A 26,580-nucleotide genomic window follows, 5' to 3' on the forward strand; every position below is an offset into this window, starting at 1 on the left:
TTGAAGGCTCTCAGGCTGGCCAGGATGGATGCTTGGGTTTGTTGGTTCAACATAATCAATGGTACTGCAATGCAACCTTCCAGTGGAACCTTCTAGCACAGTGTTCGTGTCTTCATGGTGTAGTGACAGTTAAAGAACCAGGACAGTACTGGAAAAAAATTAACAAAGAATTCAACCTTTTATAGGCCAAGCTCACGCCCAGAAAACAAGCAAAGACAGTGATGAGCACAGCAGCGAATGTCGAATCAGGATTGAAGCAGTGCTTAAGGAACTATCGTTTATACATTAGTATGCAGAAACTTCTTGGTAACACTGGTCAAAGCATGGCGAAGGAGCTGGAAGTTCTGTGTTGAAGATACAGTCAGATGTGGAGATAACAGCGCAAGTTTGACAGCAGTTTTAGAAGCATTTATAGTGTGCAGGCAACATGACAACCCACGGCTCTTTGAAATATAATATGATAGGGCCCCACATTAGCAATGATAAAAAGGATAAGGAAGTAAAATAAGACTGCCTGTCAACCACGATAGGGTAAGACTGCATCAGTGGTGATAAAAAAAGAAAGCAAGATGAAACTGTGCATCAGTGGCAATAAGAAACTTAGTCTAATAAAGTAAAGCAAACCCATCACAAGTCAGTATTGGCATCGCCAATGCTGTCATGGCATAAGGACTTTGCAATTCATAACATCACAACGACTAAGCAAGGAATGCCAATGAAAACACTCACCATTTGGTAGATGGTGAGGCCAATCACTTCAATGAGACCATCATCGGTCTGTGGCATTTCAAATGCTGTCCCCGGATTCCCCCAGGGTCTCGTGCCACCACCATAACTGCAGTGAACAAGCGAAGGAATGATCTGAGGGATCACCATGATGAGGTTGCATGGCAGTTATATTGTTTTAGAGTATAACCTCTCTCCATGCATAAGCTGCACCTTCAATTGTGACACTTTGGAAAGAAAAAGAAAATTTCTACGTACAACCCAATGTAAGACTGCATACAAAGACACCCAACTCTTTGTAAAAACAGTCTCTATTTGGGGATGCACAACTCGTCGACGTCATAGCTTTGGCCAGAAGCTCTGTTCCCCAATCTTTTATCGGCACTGATAATCTTCAGCTTCTGTTGAGCTGTAGATGAGTGCCATCAAGCACAGCTCATTATGATCAGAGTTCCGGTTCACCAATGCTGCATGCATTATTTGCTAACCACAACCACAAGGCAAAATGGCCACCTGAAAAGGAAGAGAATGGGCCGAGACTGGAAGAGGAGAGAAGAGATTTGTTAAACCAGGGTAGGGAGAAGGCAGGGGGTTCCCTAGGAGATAATAAAACTTCAGAGGGCAAAGAAATTCGCCTTGAGGAGTGGCTTCATAGTGCCATGAAACCACACCTCGAGGCTAAATTTGCGTGCAGTTGCTTACTGATTTTCCAGACCTCACAGGCCCTGAGATATAGTCTGAAAAATCAAGCTATCTAAAAACTCCTTCATCCAGAAAAATAAAATTTATTAGGCTTAGAGTGATGAAAAAAATGTCTGACAATTACGATACTCTCACATGCGAAATATGAGCGCAGCTCAATATGGGTTTTCATTTCACAATATATTGAGGCAAAGGATTTAAGACCGAAATCACTACCCCAACTGACTGACAGTGGGCCAGCGCCGTCAGCAACTTTGCAGAGAGAGGGGCAGTATGGGAATGCTGGCATGATGCGTAGCATCAGAGCCAGCTGTGGAAGAAAGCGACAATGAATTCACGAGCAGTGGTACAAGCGCACTTGAGTTGTTACGCTCAGGGACGTCGACGAGCCAGCTGTGGCAGAAGATGACGAACATGTAAGCAATGGCATGAGCACGTTCCTGTGGTTATGGCAGTGTTCAAGACAGGAACGAGTGCCTAAGAGCTGAGCTCTAAAAATCTCTAATAATGCCTTGCTTTATACTACACTTGGAGGCGATCACATATGCTTGGATTTGTGCAAGAGTGATGCCATCTTCGTATACAGTTGACAAGAGCGTCATTGCGTTGGCAATTTCCATTAGCGGAGATCGCCATGGAAATTGAAAAAAATGACCCATGTTTTTTTTGCACCACTTGGCTTACACGAAGGCACAGGAGGTGGCACTGATCACACAAATGCGAAGCTGTACAAACACACACAAAGAAGCGAGGTCTCTATGATGCACCTGCTTCCTGCTCTGCGGACACACCACATGCAAAATAGCAGCCAAAATATTAAAGGAAAGGAAAAAGAAACGAAAAAAAAGGCAGATTTCACATTAAGTGATGACGACGATAGTGCTGACCGAAAAAAGAAAGAAAAAAGAAAGAAAAAAGAAAATGTGCCGTCTCCTGGAGCACGTCAGCCAAGGAAGAGCGGACACAACTTCCAATACTAGAGGATGGTTGCGCGCTCTTTATTCATAGCGTGCGCCTCCTAATCTTGGAGGTTATCGAGCGGGCCACTGGAAGCCAAGCTAAACCTGGTCAATCTGGCGGAAAATCCAACAGGGCGCCTCTAAGATTGACCAGGGCGGCTCGGAACAAGTGGTTTAGTCTGGAAAATCAGCTGCAAAAATGCATTAGCACTACGGGAACCCTGACGGTGCATTTATGAAGTCTGGAATATCCATCAAGTCCGAATTTTAGGAGTCCGGAAAACCTGTCGGCTACAGCATAGTGCACCCCCTGGCATTACTGCTAAATTAAAAAAAGAATTCTGCTGCGGGTTACGCATGCAAAAACACGATACCCATCTGAGCACACGTACAGTGTGTTATCAAACACGCTGCCATCCACTAGTGACGACCCCACATGTCCCAATACTGCTTTGCGTGCCTCTGCCGTGAGGATGCTGTACCCAAGCGTTGTGTGGTACAAGGTCATAATCCTCACCAATATCATAATCCTCACCCAAATCCTGGTGCAGCATGCCACCAGCCAGGTGAAAATCACCAGTTTCTCATTAAAGTCAGAACCACTTTTTCTGCACATGAAATACTAATTATAATTAGACTGTCTACTAGCCAAACAACTACAAGTAGAAACATTCTTACGCATATCATAGTAGCTAGATGCGTGAAGAAACAGAAACTCAGCTCAAATGACTACGTGCTATATTCAAGTACACTGAGGGTGTGCTATATCCCTCTGAACATTACAGGTTGCAACTGTGACGATCAAATTTTCCTGCTTTTTTATGTTGGTGTTTAAATGGAGTTTATGGCCATTATGAACCACAAACCTTAAGGCAAGCCTGTAAGAGAATGTGGACTTCTAGTTCTACCATTTTGCATCAAAAAGAAGTAGTAAGACTATGAACAGGGATAATTGGTAACACTTTCATGAAGAAACCACACTGCTTTCAACACAAAGGAACGCAAACACATGTAGCCTTTAGATGTAGAAGGCACAGAGCATAGATGACGCTTTGTTACATCTGTGTTGTCTTTTTCATCTAGTACGCATGCATGTTTTCATCCGTTGGTGTTAAAAGCAGTGTGCTTAAAAAAAAATCAAATTCTGGAGTTTTACGTGCAAAAACTACAACACAATTATGAGGAACTGTCTTTTTCAAGGCTGCCCCGGTGGGTGTGACGTGCTTTGCAATGAAGGAAATAGTTTGGACTTCTCACCTGGGAATGTTCAAGAAGAGAATGGAGTGTACTTTGTGCTCTCGTAACTTCCCCGTGTAATCTTGGCCATCGCACTGTTTAGGGAAAGAGAAGAGCATCCAAGATTACGCACCACTGCAAAGGCCACCAACAAGTTGAACAAATTTGGGGCACAGATTTCAATGCACACTTTTGACTTTTCTTTTTCCACCTTCTCCCGTATGACACAGAAAAGGATTCAGACAATATGACACAAACACGTGCAAACACAATGTATGCACAACTTGTTATTGCGAGTAAAATTCGATACGGCCACACATCTCGGAGACACATTTGGCACACCGATGGCTACAGACACAAGGCTTCATGAACTCGTGTACACACCAAATATAGCTTGATACTTCAAGGAAAGTTTTGCATGATTACACATCTCGGGAGAACATTTGATGCGCAAGGCTTCAGTCAAGAGACTTTGTGAACCAGTGCCGACACCACCACGAGAAAAATTTTACATGACTATGCATCTTCGAGGCCCACATGACCTATAAGAGGCCTCAGACAAGAGGCCTCACAAACCAGAGTAAACAGTAAGCATAATTTGCTGTGGAAAGCAAAATGCTGTGGAAAGCAAAATGAAAGTTTGCCAAGGCCCCTCTGACCTCCAATGTGACGTAGTTGCAGAGGTCCTTCCACTTTCGCTGAAGGAGATCCTTGCCTCCTGCCTGGCCGTAAAACATTTTGTTCTTTAGCCTGCTGTTGAACCGCTCAGGGTGAGCTTCTGCATGGGGGCACAAAAGGACGGGAAGGCAACCAGAAAAACACACGAAAGTGAGAACAGATACTGATATGCGACCTCACCATAACAAGGCTTCATTGTACAGTCCGCTCTGCTGTTAAAAGGGACCACTGTAATGTGCAGCTCTCACTTTGCAGGCACTTTAGCTATAGGTGCTGGCAAACATTTGCATGCGTTGTTGCATGCAAACGAATGTAGAAAGGTGTCAGCACTACCAACCACAACCTGTCTGCTTCAAGGCCTGGCACTTTCACAGTTGCTAGAGTGGGAAATTCGAATGTGCTCTATGTTCAAATGGTCCCTTTAACAGTGGACAGCACTGTACACATTGTCACAAGACCAGCGCATATTCAAAATAGACAAAAACAAATAAGTCCTCTATTTTCAGTGTCTCATCCCCATAGTCTGTCATTGCCATTTTTAATGTGTGCAGGTTTTGCTGAAAGCATGATGTGTTATTATCTAATCAATGACATTCCACCAACTCGCTTTAAAGTTAGTTATTACCATAGGGCTTACACTGAAACTGCACATTCAAGCCCGGTGAGTGCTCAAGACATGTACACTGCCCAACGATTCAAATGTGACCCTCGGATCACCTGGCAGCTGGAACTTGTTGCACCACCATGCATGAGCTCGGTTTTCCCAGTGCCCACTCATGGCACAACAAGTACCAGCAGCCATGTGCTCCAAGTATCACTGAGCCACTGAGCACAATGCGTATCAAAATGTTGAGATCAGGAGGGCTGTACTTTGTAATGTCTATCTTAATTTTTCCTTATTTTCATGCTTCACCATAGGCTAGAATGACGCAATGTTCCTATTACAATGGTACCAACCACTAGGCTTGATGGATAACAAGAATAAAAAATGGTGTGAATCTTTGCAAATAAAACACCTGCCATCACTTTTAACCCTTTGAGGGTCAATGACGTAAATATACGGTGCTGCGAGAAAGTTCAAAATGGTCGATGCCATATATTTACGGTGCTGTCTGTACGTTTAAAACGCGTGCCAATTTTCTAACTTTTTCTTTTCTGGCATATGCTGCCACTATGTGGGAATACATAAAATTTTTTTCTCGCGGCTCCCTTTCTCAGTTTTCGTTGCATGGTCTGTTTTAGAGCTAGTTTGCTCTGGCGCGCCTATATACTACCGCTCGCACATTGGCGCGCGTGTGGGCGAGCGGCGGTTTGGGTTTTGTTCCGCGAGCGGTTTTGGCTGCTTGTGCTCACAAAACTCATGGCTATCTTGCTACTAATAGCCCAAAGGGCGACCGCCTGCTTCTCGCTCGTTTAGTGCTCACAGGGGTGCGCATAGGAAGGATGCCGCCATGCATGCATTTATTTTTCTTTTCTTTTTTGGAGACTCGCGAAAGCTAATTGCCTCTGGTTGGCAATAAGATGAAGATTAGCGGAAGTTCATCACACGCGTTGCTTTTTTGATGGGCACACAACCACAGTTTTCTTGAGTGCGCTCACCTACGTAGTTCGATTACGCTATGGACGTAAATATTAGTGTAAGCTCAGGAACATTTGACGCTTGCGAAATAATCTCGTGCGCATTTTCTAAGCCTTATGTGTATAACAATGCACCAAATTTTTAATTCTTATAAGTTTATTTCCTTTCTTTATTGTTGTTATTCATGAACAAACAGCACATATATACCAATGCACAATATTTTTTTCTCACTTTACGGTCACTTTAGAAAAATTAGGATAAATTTTTTTCGAAATAGGTCTCTGAGAAGAATTGGAATCTTCATTAAAAAAAATCGACCCTGGGAGGTCACACATCGCAAAAAAAAATCGACCCTCAAAGGGTTGAGAAGGTCCATATTCAAAACATGTCATGAACTATGCTGGCATTCCACCTAGTTTTGACCCGCGCTGTGTAAAAAAGGTTTTTGGGTAAAGCACGGTGCAGAAATAGAAAAAAAAACAATGACTGTTTCCAAAGCTCAAGAGTCCAAGCTCACCGCGTGCTTCGTGAAACTCCAAGGCAATGTGGGCGTCCACACCGATAGAGAAATAATTATTCACAACATTTAAAGGCACAGTCTCTTTGCCTTCTTCGCACTGAGAGATGTCCACCTCCGTGTTTCTATTTACAATTAGGTCCCACCTGCAGAGATGAAAGAGCAGCAGGTCAACAAATTAAATGAAATCAAATCAAATCAAATTATGGGGTTTAATGCCACAAAGTAACTCATGGGCTATGAGGCACACTGTAGTGGAAGGTTCTAGATTAATGTTAACCACCTGGGACATTTAAACATGCGCCTAAATTTAAGTACACAATTGCTTTTGCATTTCACTCCCATTGAAATGCAACCCCCACAGCCAGAAAAAATTGTATTCTGGGGTTTTATGTGCAAAAACTACAATGTGATTAAGAGCCACGTCCTAGCAGGGCACTACGGATTAATTTTGAACAACAGGAGTTTTTTAATATGCATCTAATCAAATGCAGTTGTTGCATTTCACCCCCATCAAAGGGCGGCCGCCATGGCCGGGACCGAACTCACGACCTTGGTTTCGGCAGTGCAAACAGCTGGAAATTTATCCCTCAGCAGCAGAACGCCATAGCAATAAAGGCATATGCAATGTGTCAGATGGCTGTGCAAAGCATTTTAACTGCGATTAGCTTTCAAATTTTGTGCTGACAGCTTGATACCAACAACACTGACACAACATTGCGTTGACACATATTCAGCACTGGCCTTCTATTACCACGTGTTTTATTTTAACATTAAAAGAATATTTTTAAATCACTTGTGGCAGCACAATTCTAATACAGTCAACGTCATGTTTTTCGGAGTCCCTAAGGACTGTGAAAACATCAGAAAAATCGGGCAGTCTGAAAAATTGAACGCATGATGCTTACTGCCCCCAAGAACTATAATCAGCACAGGTGCATCTGAAATAGCTCTGAAGGCTTGCCAGTACACTTATTAGGTGTGCCAGTGCTTGTACTGTGACAAGAGACCGCGGATGCAAGCGTGCATAATTAAGGAATGCATATTGTGTACCATGACATTGCCCCTTTCCATCTTCATATGCTTCAGTGCAATACATAACATGTGCTTATCCGAGTAACACCGTTGTATTGCAGTGAAGCTGATGTTAAAAAACTGGCATTATTCAATGCTTGACCCTTGCTGTGCTTTCCGCACAACAAAGGCGTAGGTGAAGCCAGCACCATTTTTTACAGCAGTAAATTCTTTCAATAAAGAACACGCCACCAAACAGCACAGAGACTGGCAGTGAATTTCAATGCAGCTAGGATGCCAGCGGATTGGTGTGCGAGAGCGCTGGTTCGAGGTTGCAACATAATAAATATGGCGGCAGTGGTCACTTTGATTAATGCCCTCTTCAGACTTGCGGTCACGCGAGAAAGTCAGGAAAATCTGATGGAAATGGGTTTCAGCACCCGAAATTTTGGACATCCTTATACATTGGCTCTGCAAGGTACATGGCGGTCCTACAAGGGCATCCAAATTATTGGGCGTCCACAAAATTTTTCCTTGACTGTATATGAGATAGATTATTTGAAGAGGCAGGCATTACCTGCACACGATATTGAAATGCACAACGAATAATCAAAATAATGCGACAGCATTGCAGAGTGACTTCAACTACTTAGGTATTATCACGTTCTTCTGACGAAAAATGCCGGCCGACCCTGAAAGTGGGTGCAATCTAATATAGCATCTCAAAGCACTAGCTCTCACGAGAGAAGAATACAACAAACTCGCATGTGACCACACGCGCCAGGTATTTCAAGGAGCGACTTAGGCATCAGAGAAGCATGCCTGCAATCATGCATGCATGCACAGTTGGAGCAATGGCCTACTGTACTAAAGGCAGAAGTTTGATTGATCCCACCATCCGCCATGAGCTTCTCTACAGCACTAGAGGCAGACTTCCCCCACCTTGGACGTATATGGCAGAGAAGTACAGGTACATTGCGCGTAAGCGAGCATGTTGCAGTGTGCGCAACATCACAGCTTAGGAAGGCATATGAGGTGTAGGAAAATCACTTAGATAAATCAAGAGTTTGCAAGATTGCCCGTGATGCACCTATGTCCAACTGTCAAGACGTCATGATCATGACAATCCAAGTATGCTGTCACACACTTGGAAAGCTTGCGGTGATGAATTCTATCCTAGTTCTTTTTTTTCTACTAATCAACATTCTTAACAGCACTGCAAGTTTGCTAATAAGTGTTAACGAAACCATCAAAGAATTTCGCCACAGATTGTGAGGATGTATTTTTCGAAACTGTTGCTGGTCACAGGATTTCCAATAGATGAATAATTATGAAGTCACATTACCATTCAGCTTCAATTCCGCAATTCGGACATGTGCTCGAAGGTGCTATAATGTGACTAATGACAAATGCATTTAATTTTGTTAATCAGCTAACATTTCTCAGTAATCTGTCTTGCAGTCAAGTAACCCAGTACTCAGTAAATATCTAAACTAAGTTCATTTCCATTAAAATAATCCACTATATTTCCAGTATTGAAGAAACCTGCTCGCGGGATGTAAGTGCAGGAACAAGAAAAATTTGGGGTTACTATAAACACAAACATGGTGTTGCTTTTCCGACTCGAGTGCAATGCCCATCAAAACAGCTAGCAAGATTCCACTACATTGCAGCTGACTAGAGAAAACCCTCTTTTCTTTTTTTGCCCACAGACACGTTTCAGAAGCTGCGACTCACCTGTCCAGCTGAACGATGTCCCCATTCTGAACATCTTGGAGTATCTTTGATATAGGCTCATCCGTGTAACCCTACAAGCAGGAAGAAAAAAGCAATGACACTGGTCACCTTCATAATCAACATATCTTTCAGCATGCTTTCTCCTTTTCTTGAAGCATGTTTTCAAGAAAGCAAGGGAGCCGCACATATTATAAATTAGTGTTACTCTAAATGACTCGGAACTTTGAAACTGCTTACGCTTGTTTCAAGATTTGCCAAAAAACATGGTGCTGGTTATTTGCCATAACTCATTGCTGACATAAGCAGCAGCATATGTCACTTGACATAGGCTAAGTATATATTCTCGTGAAGATTGAAATTCAATTGTGAAATACTTCAGTTGTCCTTAAAAATTTTTTATGGAAATAACGTACCTTCGTCCAGTGTCCAGACTTGGAAATCTTTCATACACTTGTCCTTCCCTGACTCCTATTCCTTGATGCTTCAGGTCACACTGATAAATTTTGTGTAGCATATCTGCTTCATGGAACAACAATGCTTGTATTTTGTTTTACACTAGACGATCATCATCATCCTAATCATCCTATTTTATGTCCACTGCAGGACGAAGGCCTCTCCCTGCCATATCTAATTACCCCTGTCCTGTGCCAACCGATCCCAACTGACCCCTGTGAATTTCTTAATTTCATCACCCCACCTAGTCTTCTGCCATCCTCGACTGTGTTTCCCTTCTCTTGGCACCCATTGGTCCACCATTGGTCCATTGGTCCCTAATGGTCCACCGGTTATCTATCCTACACATTACACGACCTGCTCAGCTACATTTCTTTCTCTTAATGTCAATTAGAAAATCTGCTATCCCTGTTTGCTCACCGATCCACACCGTTCTCTTCTTTTCTTTGTGCCATGTTTGTATTATTACTATCTACATTATTGTTGTGTTACTTCTTTGTATTGTTATTCTGTTCATGTAACACGTATGCATTTTTATTGTTTGGATCACACTGTGTGGCTGATGTGCCCGCCCCCCTCTGTAATGCCAAAAGGCCCTGAGGGTAAAAATAAATGAAATAAATTTAAAACAGTTAGATCACCAGGCTTCCGAGGGCCTATTGCCTATGTGAACAAAAAACATTCTTGTCCGTGCTTTTCCATTCACAAATATTTCCCCATCTTAATAAGCTTAAACTCTGTCTTAAAACATACACACTAAACACTATAGATGCACTGTATAAAGAAAAAAGAAGCTACCTCAGCTATCGGATGTATAGTTCTAGGACCCAAACGACAGCCAAAATGCTCTTCAATGCCTTATGTGTCATAATTATTGCATTTCCGATCATATAATCCAATGCCCCACATAACCTGCCTCACCAATTAGAATCCTTGAAAAAGAGAAAAGAATACATATGCCCCATGCATAACCTAAACAGGTAACAGCACTAGACAATATTCAAATCTCATTAAAAGCGCCCAGGCACAATCGCTGGCATGAAGTCAATCTCCAGAAACATTATATTTTCGTATATAAATATATCCAGTCATCACCATTCTTTTACAGCTGCTCTCTGTGAAAGTTTGGTTCAGCTTCACAGCAGTGCATGCATTCCGGTGCTGCCACAAAACCACTTCCGTAGGCAAAACTTGCGAATAAAGCTCAAACTCCACATGAGTGATATTGTGTACGACAGCCATCTCCAGTGCACTCCTTGTCACTTTTGCACGCAAGATCACTTGCATGGCATTTATACTTGACCCCCCCCCACACCTTACCACCTCGCCCCTTCGTACTCAAATTTCTAGACTTTTCAATGAGGGTTTAGCGTGCAGCCAATGCAAGGTTCACCAAGCACGCCATAAAACCTATGCGCCTTCAAAGCGCTTGCGTGTTACACGTAATAAGTGGCTGCTACATCTGAAATTCAGGGTTTGTTATGGTATCTTCTATTGGTCCCTTCAGTGTGCTCTGAGAGCACTCTGAAATGCAGGGTAACACAGCACTCAAAAAGCTTCTTCAAAAATATTATAAAAATAAATAAATAAATAAATAAAAGATAAATAGATAAATAAATAAATAAATAAATAAGCTGGTTTCCACATGCACACAACTTGCTGTGATAACAAAGTGACAGCTAGTGGCGCTTCTGTGGCTACTGTGCCAAGTAGTGCAGCATATTAGTCTGAATTTACTTTTTGGTTTGGTTTCTTGCAGCACACCCTGAATCAGCCTGTGACAGTTTGGCATTTGCCAAAATGCAGAAGAGCAAAGTGAGAAATGTTTTAAAAGGTGGCAGCGCAAAAAGACATGGACAGAGATGGGACGACAAGGATGAAATTAGGGCAAAAGGCTGCTGAGCGCCGGATATCCTCAGCACCTCCTGATTTTGGTTGCAGAGGGCCTTACGAAAAGACACGCACAAAACTGTTAATGGGTGAAGCCCGTGCCCAAGCAGAGGGTAGAAATTCTGGGGTTTTATGGTTTAAGACCATGATCTGATTATGACGCTTGCCGTAGTGGGGGACTCCGGAGTAATTTTCACCAGCTGGGGTTCTTTAATGTGCCCCCAATGCACGGGACCTACAAGTGTTTCTGCCATTCACCCCTGTCGAAATGTGGCAGGATTTAATCCCGCGACCTCGTGCTTAGCAGGGCAACACCATAGCCGCTAGGCCACCGCGGTAGGTTAGGTAGAGGGTAGCTGTGATACCTTACGTTCACACGTTATTACACAATCTGAAAAAGGTGGCCCAGCATTACGACGTCAAAATCCTGTTCTCTGCCCCCCACAACTGGTCAAAGTTCTGCAGAATGACCAACCCAGAGGCAGCCCAGCAATGTGACTGCAGCATAAAGCACAGGCGGCCTTTCGCGGAATGCACAGGTGTAGTTTATCGAATTCCTTTAAGGTGTTGAAAACTGCACGTTGAACAAACTGGGAGATGTGTTAACGATAAGTTAAGGGAGCACGCAAACAATGTTAAAAATGCATGTGAAGCGAAAGATTTCAAATGTTTTCTGGCAAGTCACTGTCTGACTTGCAAGGACTGTTTGCCCAACCTTGTAAACACTTCTTTTATTAAGAGGAAAACGCGTGTGACACAGGAAATCGCAGAGTCTGAACGGATTTCTAGACTCGGGGAGGAATGTGTCAGCATGGCCTCCATTACGCTCTAAGACAAAGAGTTGGCATATTTACACATGCGCAGATGATAACCCATGGCTTGGAGACAGCATTTATATATTTGTGAATCATTCAGAATAAAAGTTGTTGGAAGTTCAGTGCTCGTGCTTGTCATCTCATCTCCATGCATGCTTCTTTTTTTTGTACTGCTGCCCTTTCCCATAGCGTACTTTGCCTAGTTAAGTCGTGTAATAAAAGAGATGTGTATGTTTTCTGTTCTCTAGCTTAAACAAACGTGAGTGAGACTTCAGGACTACATTCAGAAGAGCCCTCACTCTTGTGTGCTTTGCATCCACAGCTTTTCGTTCATTGCCACAGAAGTTTGACTGTTGCCATAGTAGCGAAGCTTTGGCTTTGCTGTCATAGTTGAAGCATAATAATTCTTGAAATATAGAGTGGTTGCTCTGTTGGATGACCTTTACAGCTTTGCTAGAGCATTTTGAAGCAACCTTCCGGAGATGTCCACAGCGTAAGCGATTGGTCTTACCCCTCCCCAGCCGAGTGCGCGAGCCAGATCGTTGCCGGTACCCAGGGGTAGCACAGCAACGGGCGGCGGGGGCACGATGCCGATCTCATCGATCACGGACAGGATCCAGCCCGCCGTTCCATCGCCCCCACATGCCAATATCCGCAGGTTGTTCACCTTGCGGTAGAGCTCGAGCCTGCGCACACAAAGCGACGATGCAATCATTGCTATGGTCTCAGCTGCGAGCCGAACTCTCCCATTAAAAACAAAAAGCATGTCCTAACGGCACAACAGAGTGAAACAAAAGACGACAGCTGTAGTGTTCTAAACTTCCAATTTTCTTGGTCACTCTAAGATTCTAGCTCATCAGCAATCATTGACAGGTCACCCGCTCCCCTTTCAAGCAACAGATAAGGTTTAAGAACACTGACAGAGCATCAACCTCACCAAAAGCTCTGCACATCACCCCTATAATTGGCTTAATAATTGAAAGACCTTAAAACCTGAAATCACTTTCTAGGATAAAGCTGCCTTGGTGAGCCTATCTTGGAACTGCTGCACATGATTCTTATTTACCATTTGGTGCAACAAACGGCATGACGGCTCAACCTTGGGAGTGTCCACAAAGGAAGCTTTGAGAGCCATTCATAGCTCAGCCTCAAAGCCAATAACCCAAGGAACCATTACAGCATGACTTTTGGTCAGAAGTCTTTGCCATAAAGGAGTTAAGTCTTGTTGCTTCACCATGGCAAACCCAATCAGCTGCTACACGAGCCTATTCATTAAATTCCAAAAAAATGGCGACAAGCGTACTGCAAAAAAAGAAAGCTGGAAGATGAGAAAGAGACAAAAGTGAGTTATGGCACGGAACACTGACCCCTGTCTGGGACCTCCTTCCGAGAGATCGAAGACCTGGCGTGGGTTAAGAAGCCACTGGAACTTCTGCATCATCTTGGACCCCTGGTTGCCCCCACTCCGTGGATTGATGAACACCAACAGGGGCTTGCTTGACGCACACGGGATAGGCTTGATGGCAAACGCACGCTGCATGTCCTTGTCTCCGCATCCCTGGAAATATTCAAGCAGAATATGCGGACCGTGGTCGGAAAAGCTAGGCAGCATAAAAATTTGTTCCAGCGAACCAACTCAATGTGCCTGTAAAATGTCTTTATTGCTGCTATAGTAACAAACGGGATATACATATATATTTTGTTAATGGAAGCAAGTTTACTAAATATTTTCTGTCATAGCGCAAATCTGTCCCATCAGTTCGACTGCTTGAAAAGGTGGCCATTAGTTGCATGACAAATCGCAGAGTAATGTTAAGTAATTAATCAAGGTTCATTAATTAACTTGTTAAATATTCAAATAGGGCACATGTCCCAATTGCAGAATTGAAGTCAATCAGCAATGAGCTCATAGCCATTTGGCTACAATCTTGTGCTTAACACCGGTTTCGAGAAATACCCGAAGTACTTAAATTCTGTGGCGAAATGCATTGATATTTAAGTAAACACTTATCTGCGCTTAACTTTCACACTGAGATAATATAAGTTTTAATTCAAAGATCTATAGATTTTGCCAAAAAATTTCACAATGCTAATGCCTTGCTGATTACGTAACTGTGTGCGTGTGCTTTACCCTCGGTGGCTTTCGAGAACAAAATTCCGTTGAAAGTCGGAACCTGTCACTGTCACCTTTCTTGTCCTTGTCTGGTTTCCACGCTGTGGAGGTTAGTAACATCGATTGCACTATCAGAGAGGCTTTGGTAAGCTTATCAGCAGTCACGCTGTGAGCTACAGGCATAGCCTTGAATTAATGCCTTTTCTGGAATGAGGCAGCAGTGGATGCCCACCTCTTTACGGGACTTCTTCTTCGTAGAAGCCCGCTTCTTTGGTGACCTCCTGATAGATGACTTGAAGGAACCCTTCCTGGGCAGCTTGACGATCCACGAGGGCGGTACGATGATGTCCATGTGTGTACCCAGGTTGCACTGCTCCCCAATCCTTTGCATACTGAAACAAGACTCCTTGTTGTGGTAGGCTGTCTTGCACCACGTGCAACTGATGGCCACTATCTCCTGCGCATAATCGCAGAGATACGTGCAGAGGTTAGTGAACTGACGGAGGCAGATGTGAAGACAAGCCATCCCAGAAACTGAAACACAGAGACACTCAAGCACACTGATAATAAAGTGAGCAGTAGCACAAAATTAAACTGAGACTAGTCTTGTTGCAAAGGTAAATGACAGATAAGTGGCCCTATCGAAAGGCAGGCACTGAATTAAATGTAGACTCTAGCATGCAAACAGAGGCAAGTGTGAAGGTAAGCACTCCCAGACATTGAGGCACAGAGACAACTGATGGAAATGATAATAAACATAGCAAGCACTGGCATCATATTAGCTGTTTTACTGAGATCACGGAGACAGGCACAATGATAAGCCCTAATTACAAATATTAAAAACGGAACATTAAATATAATCAATTACAGAGATCATCAATGTAAGCACTGATAGCAGAAAGGTGACAAATTAGCATAGTTACAAATAAATAAAAGGAACAGACAGGTATGAGATGGATAACCGACATTAGACGATGAGTAAGTAACAGATAAGCAGTGCCAGATAACAGGCATACATGATGATAAGCAATATCACACACAGCCATAAACACATGCAGTTAAAAACAGTCATGAAACAAATGCAGTCATGAAAGTAAATAGTGACAGAGATAAGTACAAACATAAGCATGAAAAAGGGCGTTAAGTCAGACAGTCACAAACATAAGGAAGCCCAAAGATGTGGTTAGCTATTGTCAATCATGGAGATAATCATGAGAGTAAACAGGGACAAAAATTGGTGTCGAAAAAATGTTTCCTAACTACTCCTGGACATAACCACAGAGATGGGCAAACTCAAGATTACACTGCTTCAATTAATTGGTAACCTTTTCCTCCCAGCCTTCAAATGAAACAAGTGAACTTCAGAATAAGAAGACTGGGACAAAGCTACATTACTGACTTTCAAAAATATGATCTTCTGGGAAAGTTGTTACGACTGCATTCTTGTTAGCTCCATACAGCTGCCCTCGCTTATAACAATACCGTTTTTGCCAATATATCTGATATAACAACGAGCAGCTGATGCACTTCCGAGCTTTGTATGTGTTCTATGGTAAAGTAAACCACTTGCTACAATGCTCCCATGCCACATTATTATTAATAACAATTAAATCTGGCTACTAATGCTACTAAACAAACAGCATTTGTGCTTACCTTGCTACCAAATGAGAGTTTTGATTGAAAGGACTGAAAGAAGGCAGAAGAGAGGCTCAGGTAAGACAAGGTTAAACTCTTTCAGAGAAAAACACAAGGTCTGCTGAGGAATTTCAAACTCACCTTGCTACACTGTTGGCACTTGCCTTTCTCATAGCGCCTATGTACCCAGTGGTGCTGAATCACAGTTTGCTGCAACCAAAATTTCGAAGTAAAGCTACTAAAAAAAAAGAAATTGAGCTACTGCTCAAACGGTTTAACAGCTTTTGAGAAAACGGGGCCACAACCATAAGCATGCACACATTCACTGTTTCCGCAATTCGAGTTGGTCCACTAACTTGGCTTCACGCTGCCATGGGCTAGCCTCCTGGTTAGCTCAAATGATAAAGCGACTGCCTTGGAAAGGATTTCAGTCCTAGGTTTGATCCCCAGACTTGGGCAAATTTTTCTTCAACTGCAAAGCTTTCTTTCTGAGAAACTCCAAGTGAGTTTTCTCTATAGCATCGTGCAACAGCCGGGTAGATGAAAAATTTGCCTTTTCCTGGAATTTCCTATAACTCGCAGGTTTCCGAATATCTGATTTGCTATATGCAATGTTATAACTGCACCATTACCTCATAGGTTTGGGCCAATCATTAAATTCCGTTACACAGACCTCCTCACAAACATTTACTTAGCTGAACAGGCTGCCTTGCTGAGATAAGACTAGATACATATGAGATATGTTCACTAAACTAAGCAACGCATACCTCTCGGTATTGTCTGATGCCGACATCTCTGAATGTTGGCTTACATTGAAACTTCATCTGAAAAAAAAGAAAAAGTGCACCAATGCCAGTGTTAGCATTATGTTTTATTGTTTGATACAAAAACACACAATTCTGGTTGGCAGTTATGAAAACAGCTGTGATGCTGGTACAGCATCATACAGCAATTCACTAATACTAAATGACACTATATTGCCTGTCATAAAAATTGAAGACCTCCAAGCAAGAGAATAAGCTGTTTTTGATAGTAAGCAATGAGTTATTACAATCTGCTAGTACCAAGCTTCCAAGTCACGATACAGCAAGTCAATCCCCTAACAAAAGCATTCGCCATACATCGAAAGCACCGTTTTGCCATTAATTTTCAGCAATATAATCAAAATTAAATTACAATGCCTTTATTGAATATGATATTTTCTTATTTATGATAATTTCTCAAGAAACCTTCGCATTATGACTTGCTGAAACTTCTTTTACTTTTTAAAACACTTAAGATAAATACATAACATTACACATACCTTTGTATAATTAATCTTAGAGGCTGTCTTCAAAACTCTGTTCACCTGAATTTAATTATAAGACATTAGGATCTTTGTCTAATCTTCTATATATGCAGCACACTTCTGTTATGATGAATTTCTGATAAGACAAACAGATTTCTAAGGTGCCTTGATGTTTGGCTTTAAGGACAGCCTACACAAAAGAAAACTCAAGGTCTGTTGGAACTTACTTTATCACTTAAAATGCTAATGCATCCGGCATGAACAGTTATTTTACAAGCTGGGCATTTCATCCGGGGTCCATGTTTCTAAATAGAGAGAAAGAAAAAAAATGAGAAAGGACACAATCTTTATTAACATCACATAAGAGAAACTGTTGAAAGCTGCAGTAAATGTGGAATGCAGGCAATACTCGCTGCGCCAAACCCGACCCAAGCAAAATAATGCATAGCGATAGCTTAATCAAACTGATGGTTTGACGACATCTTGTATGGTCACACGGAAGCAAGTCGAAGAAAAGAAATAGTGAGAACACTGATCAAAAAGAATAGGCTAAAATCTTTTAGGACATTTTGGCTTTCTCACAGAAGCCTTGTTCACCATACGGAAGCCGAAACATCCGTATGGTGAACAAGGCTTCCGTTAACCTATAAAACACACCCTGGTGTGCGTGTTTTATGGTTTATCTTACAGTGATGAGTTTAGCCTTCTCTAGCTAGTGTTTAAGTCACCTGACCTAACCACAAAATTGGTGATTCAACAGGCACAGTAATTAGCCAAAGCCTCTAAAACAGCATTTCAGCCAAGGAACACAATTGGCATGACTGTGTTCAGAAAATCGAACACCTTTGCTAAAATGGCTGCAGTCAGTGGCAGATCCATTGTTCTCGAACTCCCATGCAAAGCAACTGGTTAGATTAGGTTAGGTTGGGTGGCAAAATTTTCTAACGATTGTGAACCTGTTGAGCACCCTGTTGCCACTTCATATGCTTGAACCGTTTTGCGCCGAATTGTAAACCTCTAGCATTAGTTCTTTTTTTTTTTTTCAATTCAGGAACATTCAAACAACACCGGTTCGGGTTCAGCTCTGGCCAAAATTCCCGCTCAGGTGCGGTTTTCGGTTCAGGTTTTGGGTTCGGTTTGGTAGCCTGCTTTGCACAAAGTTGCCCTTCAACAATAACTGGGAATTCGAGCCCACACCTCAGGACAAACAAACCGCACATAATGTAAACAAAGTGGACCTCCTTACAGCTTCGGTGTGCGGTGTGGAAGGTCAATTCATAGCTTACTCTTAGAAGCGCAACTACAACAAACATTTTGGTTCTACAGAAACTTGACTCGTCCACAGGCCTTCCTTTATATTATATTCATCCCAGGTGTCTATAAGTTCGATCTAAATATAAGTTCATGAGTTCAATAACCTCTCATTGACACCTGCCTAGTATTGCCATATAATGCTGGCCCAAAGATAAGCATGAATAATAGCACTGAAGTGAAATGACATGTTTTCTTTCATGTTGATCTGCCTTGTAAATGGGCATATTTTTCGTATTTATTTTATCTTTTACAGCTGGCCGCCAAGGTTGGTTTAGAGAACTAATGCACTAAGCTTTGATGTTCAAGTAATTAGAGTTCCTAAACTCTACCCAAATCAATGCTACCAAATTAAAACAGAAGATTGCCGAATTTCAAAATGGCACTGAAACAAGTCATACATTGCACTGAAAATGCAGCACAGAATCAGACTGCCTACAGTAAAGACACTGCTTAGAAAACCATGTGCATATCAAATCGGCGAGGGAAGCAAACAGTTCAAGGAGACCGTACTTACTGAGCATTCACTCTCTCCCACGTAACAGAGATCCCCAGAGGCACTAGTGGCTGTCCATAAGTGGTCCCCATTGATAGCACTTTCCTGCGTGGGGGAACAGAAAGAACAAGCGGTCACAGAACACCCATTTCCAAAAGCATGAAGCAGTGACAGTGACAGCTAGGCAAAGTAACAGCGGAGAGTGTACAACAGCAAAAAGATGCAGGAAACGGCGCTGCCTTTGCACTGGTGCTTCTTCGCCATGACAAGTCACCAACTATAGCTCACGTGTTCACTTTAAGGCTGCTTTCTTTGTGTCTGCTCCTTGCCGAACTGTACACCCATAGACTCTTTTCTATGCGCTGTGGCAGAAGTGTGTTTGCGACCTCAGGAAACTTATGGTCTCATACATTTGCCACCCAAGATAGCTACAAAAAGAAACTGTATTGTGTCCGCTAGTCAGCTATGGGTGCGCATTCTTGATGGGTTCATACACGAAAAAAACTTCACGATCATGCAGTCAGAAACCTGCAACACATTCTGCAAGACTGCAGCATTGATACTTTTCTCATTGCATAATGTGCTATGTTACCTGTCCCTGTGGTGATGGAAGTTCACTGACATTACAGTGTTTTCACTGCCGATCCTGTCAATGCAAGAACAATGTAATGTGGAAAATCATTAAATAAGTAATAATAAGGAGCAGCTCACAACAAACGCACTTGCCCACAAGCTTTCTTCGCTGATGTTTGAAGTGACCAACAGAGCAATCAAACTTAAATCTCTGGTCTATACAGAAACTGTACTTCCTATTGCTTTTATACATGCAGTAGAGATTCGTTGATGCATTCTCTTTTGTTACTTCTTGGTTCTTATGCGCTGAAAACACCACTTCCATTTAGCTCCCATAGGGATATATGTATAAGCTTCCTGTCTGTTACTGTTAGAGGTTGTTATTGCCGAACATTTGACCCACCACCAGATGGGAATCACAAGCTACACTTGGCGTTGTGATTTAGAGCTACAGTCACTCTCCCCACCCCCATCAAAAAAGGAAAAAGAAAAGAAAGCTATTATAGCTCAATATTACCACCAGGCATCAACAGCGAGCTTTATCAAAGTACTACGTCTTCAGAAGTTTGTTGGTTCTCCATTCAATTCAACACGAAGTTTTATGTCATAGTAATTCCTTGCCCCATTTGTAGTGCAGCCACATGAAATACCAAATATTACGTTTTCCAGGATCATGCATTCTTTCGCAATGATCCCCTAAAAAATCTACCAACAAGGTCTACTGTGCAGCTTCAATTAGCATCCAGTTGTGAATTGGCATCCAAAGTGGACGAAGCAAAAAAAAAAAATAAAAAGAAAACTGCCGGAAATGCAACTAAAGAAGATTCCAGCTCAGAAGCACTGCCAAATACAGCAATGTACACCTCGCAAAAAAAAAGAAAACCTACAGCAAGGCATGCAACTGGGCTAGCTTGTGATTAATGATCCAATTTCACAGAGCAAAAACTAGACAAGGATAGACAAGGACTAGAGGAAAGTAGAATATGTTGCTGGGTGAGACGGTTCAAGTTTAAGGGGTACATATTAGCATGATGTGGAAACAAAGTCGTGAAAGGAAGTAAGAAAGAACAAAGCGAATGCTAATCACTCGTAAATACTAGCGCTCGCTCTGTTTTTTCATACCCCCTCCTAATAGATCTGTTTTTCACATCACACAAATACATTCCCCCCTTGACTTAGAGAACATGTTTCCATTTTTTCCTTGTCTAGCTTTTTCACCACGAATCTACATTCTGCAAAAGAAATAAAAGCAGGAGAAGTAACAATAAACAATAACTACTGCCATGATATGAAAGCTTATCAGTGAAAACACCATGTGAAAATGTTCATGCAGCTCTTTGCTCATCTGTGGGCCATGTGGCATTTATGCATGCTTGAATGTGCATTTGGTTGTATCCTGTGTTTGTACTGACAACTGTTTCGAGATTACAGCTTGCGTTGTGTTTCTTTTGCCAGTAAACTTTTACTTCTTATGCATGGTGTAATACTCTATCGACAATTTGCTGTCTGTAAATGTACTTTTTTTGTCATCTTTGCATAACCTCTCTGCACCCGCTAATGATGCCTTATGGCAGTGCAAGTACAAAAACAAAGAAAGCGTTAACAGTGACCTAGCAGGACAATGTCACGAAATATGTTCACGGAGTAAACAGCCCATTCTTTACGTCATCAAACAACTGGCAGCCAATTTATTTTTCGGAACAAATGAATAATAGGTTTCAATAGAGACATTTCTTAACCAAACCGAATATTCATGAAAAACTAGCTTTGAATATCAAATATTTCCACATTTATAAACAAAGAGAAATTTAAAGTTGAAATACATTTGGTAAAAAGCAGGAGGCTTATTTGCATTATTTTATATACATGCATGTAATGCCACTCGCGAGTTGAGAAGATTGCAAATGAGCAACAGCTGCTTTCAATTTTATGACGCACCATCACAACGACAGTAATTGAATTGAACTCTGGGGTTTTACGTGCTAAAACCACAATTTGATTACGAGGCAGGCCATAGCAGGGGACTCCAGATCAATTCTGACCACCAAGGGATCTTTAACATACCCCCTATGCATGGGACACAGGCATTTTTGCATTTCTCTCCCATCGAAATGCAAACTGCCGCGGCCAGCATTTAGTCCCGTGACCTCGTGCATAGCAGCGCAACACCATAGCTGCTAAGCCACGATGGCGAGTGATGTTTAAAACAAGGGAATAGCACGTCACCAGACAGATTTAGAGTGTTGTATATTCGTTTCAAAAAAAGTGCGACACTACAGTACCACCCATAATTTTAGAGGGATGCAAACATAATGAGACCAGAAAAATAAAAATTTGTTTTGCCTAAATCGAGACAACAAGTTTGCATATAGATTGCCTAAAGGTGGGCCACTCAGGTTACATGACCGGAATTTATTGAATAGGTACTATCTGCACCATGTTTTCGCTCAGGAACCAGCATCCATTCACGACGACTGTTACTCTCTTGCAGTAAAACCATTCGGAACAGTCCTCCCTTGCATCAGTATTTCTCCTTCGAGACTCCAATGAGTGCAACTATCCCTTATAGTATTCGAACAGAAATTAACATTCAGCAATTTCAAATAGTGAATTCCCGAATCAAATAGGAATAAAGTAGCAAAGCTTATTCAATTCATACTTGAACTTCTGAATATTTGCACGCTCCTAATCAATTATCATTAAAACTCCACATAACAGCAATAAAAACAAGCAAAGGGCACTCGAGGTACTGCTCACACCACAGAACGAAAGAAAAGCACAAACCATACAGAATTGTCTTTTTTTTAACCCCTGAACACACAGCTCACACTCAATCTGAAATGGTAGTGTGTTATGTTTGTTGATACAGATCTACAGTACTTAGATTGATGGACTACAATAGCTCTTCATGTGGGGGAGAACAATACAAACCCTTTACGTCAGACGAGCAGACCCATTGTTTATTTTTAGCCCTTGGGTCTGCGTGTTTTTCACAATCAGTTCTTTGTGTTGGCCAAGAACAATGCATACCTTTACCTGCATTGGCCTGCAGAGAAGCGATTACTGCTCAAAATTTCTTATTAGAAACGAATTTCAGGGGCGCTGAAACCTTCTTTTAACTAATCGTAGAATGACATCGCTATTAAATTATGTACCATCACGAATCTCCTACCCCAAAGATTTTTTTTAATCCTCGAAGTTACAGTGAAGTTAGACATAGTTACCATACTGATCAGCGGATCTCTCTCTCCTTTCATTTCCACTAGAATGGAGATGGCAAGGAGGTGCAAGGGAGCAATGCCCTGCTGGCCCTGCGAGACGACTCGTGAGAGTCGACTCGTGCGAGACTCATGCGAGGCTCGTGCGACTCATGAGACTCATGCGAGACTCATGCGACTCATGTGAGACGACTCGTGGCAGCATCCCGTGGCAGCCACGGTGTCTACGTTATGGTTTTTATATCGGAGGACATGCGCAGGGGACACAGCAATGTGCAACTGTCGTGTTTACACCAGCAATGCAAAGATGAAATGGTTTTCCTCTATTTCTGAGATTGCAGAGATGTCGATAATTTTGTTTATTTAACTCAAATAAGCAATAACTGCATTACTGAGAATGTTTTGACGATCACGAAATCTGCCCCTTGTAGGTCCAGCTGCTTATGATGACACTGCATGACGACATTAGGGAAGGGAAAGCAAGAGATGTTTTACTGCTTTTGACCGAATAGCATACATTCCCTGCTGCACAGAGTGCAATAATGTTTGTCTCAGATGTTCACAGGAGCCTCGTTAACAGATCGGCAACGTTTTCCTACGAAGTTCTAACAGTGTTTTGGGGCCCCTTTAACTGTCGCCAGGTGTGTTAAATTTCTGGAGTCCCCCACTATGGTCTGCCTCATAATCATATCCTGGTTTTGGCATATAAAACCTCTAAATTTTAAACTATAACACCCTTAACCCACACTGAAAGTACAGGGCTGTACATTCCTCTGCTAATACCTGCTAGTGAAAACTCAATCATGTGTTTCTAGCAGGAACACTTACATCTGCAAGAATCATCTTGGTCATCATCAACATGAACCTAATTTTTGTCCCCTGCAGGACAAAGGCCCCTCTCAGTGATCTCCCATTACCACTGTGTTGCATCAGCTGATCCTATCACATGCCTGCACTTTCCCTAATTTTCTCAAACCACCTAGTTCTCAGGACCTTGTCATTAAAGTTCTTTGTCTGTCTGTCTGACCTAGTTCTTGGCTGTCCTTGACTAGCCGCTTCCGTTCCCTTAGCACCCATTCTGTAACTCTAATAGGCCCCCCGTTATCTGCCCTACACATCACATGACCTGCCCTCCTATCTCTGTTAGAAAACTAGCTGCTCCTGTTTGCTCTTTAATCCACAGTGCCAATTTCCTCACCCAAAACAGAAAACAAGAAATAGAAATTAAACAGTTCAAGAAGTATATATTGCGCCAAGATGCACTTTTTTACAGAAATGCACACATAAACATGGCAGTACCGTTTTTTAATAACTCCTTATCTCATGGACAAAGTAGGGAAAACCGGAGAAAGGCGGAAGATGAAAATTCAACATGATGAGCAAAACAAGAATCTATTCACTATGCTAAATTTCAAGCTATAGGCAGCAACACTTAGTTTGGTTGCTTAATGTTTTTTTCCCCCCTTTCTTTCCGTCACTTCAACGCTGCGAGCCCAGTACTGCCAAGTCACGAACGGCTTGTGCGTTATCAGAAAGAAAATGCTCGCAACGCAGATGACGATTATTGTCTTGGGACAAGATAAGCGCCAAAGGGTGCAAGTTTCTTTAAGAGTGTATTTGTCATCTCTGTCATTGAGAAATTTAGTAAACTTGCCTTCAAAATTCACTGCTTTCATTTATTTATGGATACAAAATCATAGCAGATGGACACATAAAGGAGCTTTAAAAGAAAACCCAAAAATAAAACGGGCACAAATTTTACATCAATACAAAGTGATACCAAGTGTGGTGGCTTTTTAACAATGAGCATGTACCATGAGCCACAGCACAGCATCATCAGATTATTCCAATAAATTATTGTACAAAGCATAAAAATTGTGCTCAAGATAGTTCATTCGGAAGGTTAAATGTGTCATTTACGAGTGGCATAGCCCTACGAGCACAGCCCCCTGCACACTGTTCATCCATCTTTCACCATTTACATCTGCTCATTAATATAATCGCCATAAAGTTGGTGCAGTTTGCTGTAACACTGTCATGCACTCACCATTACTTCTACCCAAATCTTCCGACAAACCAAATAACCTTCTTGTATCATTAGCAAGTACTCCCGATTTGATCCTCTTTAAAAGCAGTTTGGCTAACTAGAACTAGTGTTCCAGGGAAAATACGGGGAATGCGGGAGATGGAAATTCAAGACGAAGAGCAAAACGTGAACAAGGTGAATGCAGGAGCCAACGTTTCGACAAGTGGACTTGTCTGACAAGTCCACTTGTCGAAACATTGGCTCCTGCATTCACCTTGTTCACGTTTTGCTCATCGTCTAGAACTAGTGTTGTTACTTTGCTTTACTGTATCTGTATAAGTACTGCCTAACACAATTGCTCATTTTGCAGATTGCCCATGTTTGTAGCAAACTTATACTCAAAAACTTAAAGCTGCTTGTTTCATCATAGCCTTTCAACTTTGTACTCTTGTTTTCTTTTATGTTGTATTCTGTTAATATGATTTAGCCCCTATCCTCTATAATGTACAGTATGCAAGGGTATTATAAATAAATACATTTGCAAGAATGTCCAAGGCTTCACTGAAGTGATTAGCTGGAAATAAAAAAAAGAAAACACTTTAGGCAACAAACAGCATTTGTTCCCACAACGAGAAGCAGGCCACTTCCATGTCGTCAACTTGCGTGAGCTTTGATACTCAAAGGGTCACTCACCCCCCAGTCAGGCGTGGCGCGGTACTGCCTCGTATCTCCATTCTCGGCGGGGAGCTTAACTTCTCCCTGGATCGCTTTTCTGTAATGAGAGAAAAACAGCCAAGTGAGGCCCGGTTGCATTGCAAGCTGCCGCGCTATGCTGTCATAAATCGTCCCCCATGCAGACGGTTGCACCCTCTTTCCAATTGCGACAACTCCCCTTGAGAGTTGAACACATCGGCAGAAATCGATCGCTTCATGTCGCCTAGGCCATCTCGAGAGATAGCAAAGGGGGGCTTCCTCGGATAAGCTTATCAATGTTTGTTGCGATGAAATGTTGACACAGACCGTCGTTGCGCAGAGAAGTAGACACTATCGGAAAGACCGGCATTCATCTGTACCCTACCAGAGCGATCAGTTCCACTCACTATAAATGGATATGAGGTCATTTCCATCAATTTATTGGTGAAGTACCTCAGTTGCTCCTTGAAGTTAGAGGTGGCAGTGACATTCATTTTTTGTCAAAATGGAAAAAAAGGCAATTTCACATAAACCACTGCATTTGCGTGCATTTGCAAAATTTTCCCAAGTGGTCAAATTTCCAGGTAGCCAGAGCCAGTGCACTCAATTAGATGCACAACATGTTGGAAGCAAGTTAAAATTAAAAAGCTATCAGCATTATTGCCTAGCACAAGTTGTATTGTAACCAATGATGATAAGAAGTTCCTGGCACCTTTACTCCTCAGTCTTTGGGAAAATTTCAGCCAGTTCCCAAGATCTGAGTTTAAACAATGCACAGACTGCTCAGGTAAGATTTGGGGCTCATTTCAGGCTCATTTTATGCAAGATGTGCCACTGAAATAGACCCGTTCACTCAGATATATCTGAGCACTTTGGCCAACAGAGAGTCTTAAGTGAATGCCAAGAAAAGTGGAGGCACTC

The 26,580-nt window shown here is 42.2% G+C and overlaps 1 protein-coding gene across 7 annotated transcripts in view; it reads right to left on the minus strand.

Moving 5' to 3' along the window:
* The window catches only part of rdgA (retinal degeneration A), a 442,041-nt gene that overhangs the window by 34,432 nt on the left and 381,029 nt on the right, over positions 1-26,580 (minus strand). For all 7 annotated transcript variants that reach the window (XR_012824466.1, XR_012824467.1, XM_075674835.1 and 4 more), the window contains exons 2-15: positions 25,660-25,738; positions 19,171-19,254; positions 17,570-17,647; positions 16,822-16,878; positions 16,196-16,264; positions 16,073-16,105; positions 14,652-14,876; positions 13,674-13,864; positions 12,818-12,992; positions 9,149-9,219; positions 6,398-6,543; positions 4,283-4,401; positions 3,645-3,718; positions 730-835 (exon numbers count right to left, since the gene is read on the minus strand). Coding sequence is in view for 5 of the 7 variants with exons in the window: in XM_075674835.1 (XP_075530950.1) it covers positions 730-835; positions 3,645-3,718; positions 4,283-4,401; positions 6,398-6,543; positions 9,149-9,219; positions 12,818-12,992; positions 13,674-13,864; positions 14,652-14,876; positions 16,073-16,105; positions 16,196-16,264; positions 16,822-16,878; positions 17,570-17,647; positions 19,171-19,254; positions 25,660-25,738 (1,507 nt within the window). In the remaining 2 variants the exon portion in view is untranslated. The remainder of the gene's footprint in view (positions 1-729; positions 836-3,644; positions 3,719-4,282; positions 4,402-6,397; positions 6,544-9,148; positions 9,220-12,817; positions 12,993-13,673; positions 13,865-14,651; positions 14,877-16,072; positions 16,106-16,195; positions 16,265-16,821; positions 16,879-17,569; positions 17,648-19,170; positions 19,255-25,659; positions 25,739-26,580) is intronic.

The sequence above is a fragment of the Dermacentor variabilis genome, chromosome 11, assembly GCF_050947875.1.
Source record: "Dermacentor variabilis isolate Ectoservices chromosome 11, ASM5094787v1, whole genome shotgun sequence".
NCBI classification, from domain to species: Eukaryota; Metazoa; Arthropoda; class Arachnida; order Ixodida; family Ixodidae; genus Dermacentor; species Dermacentor variabilis.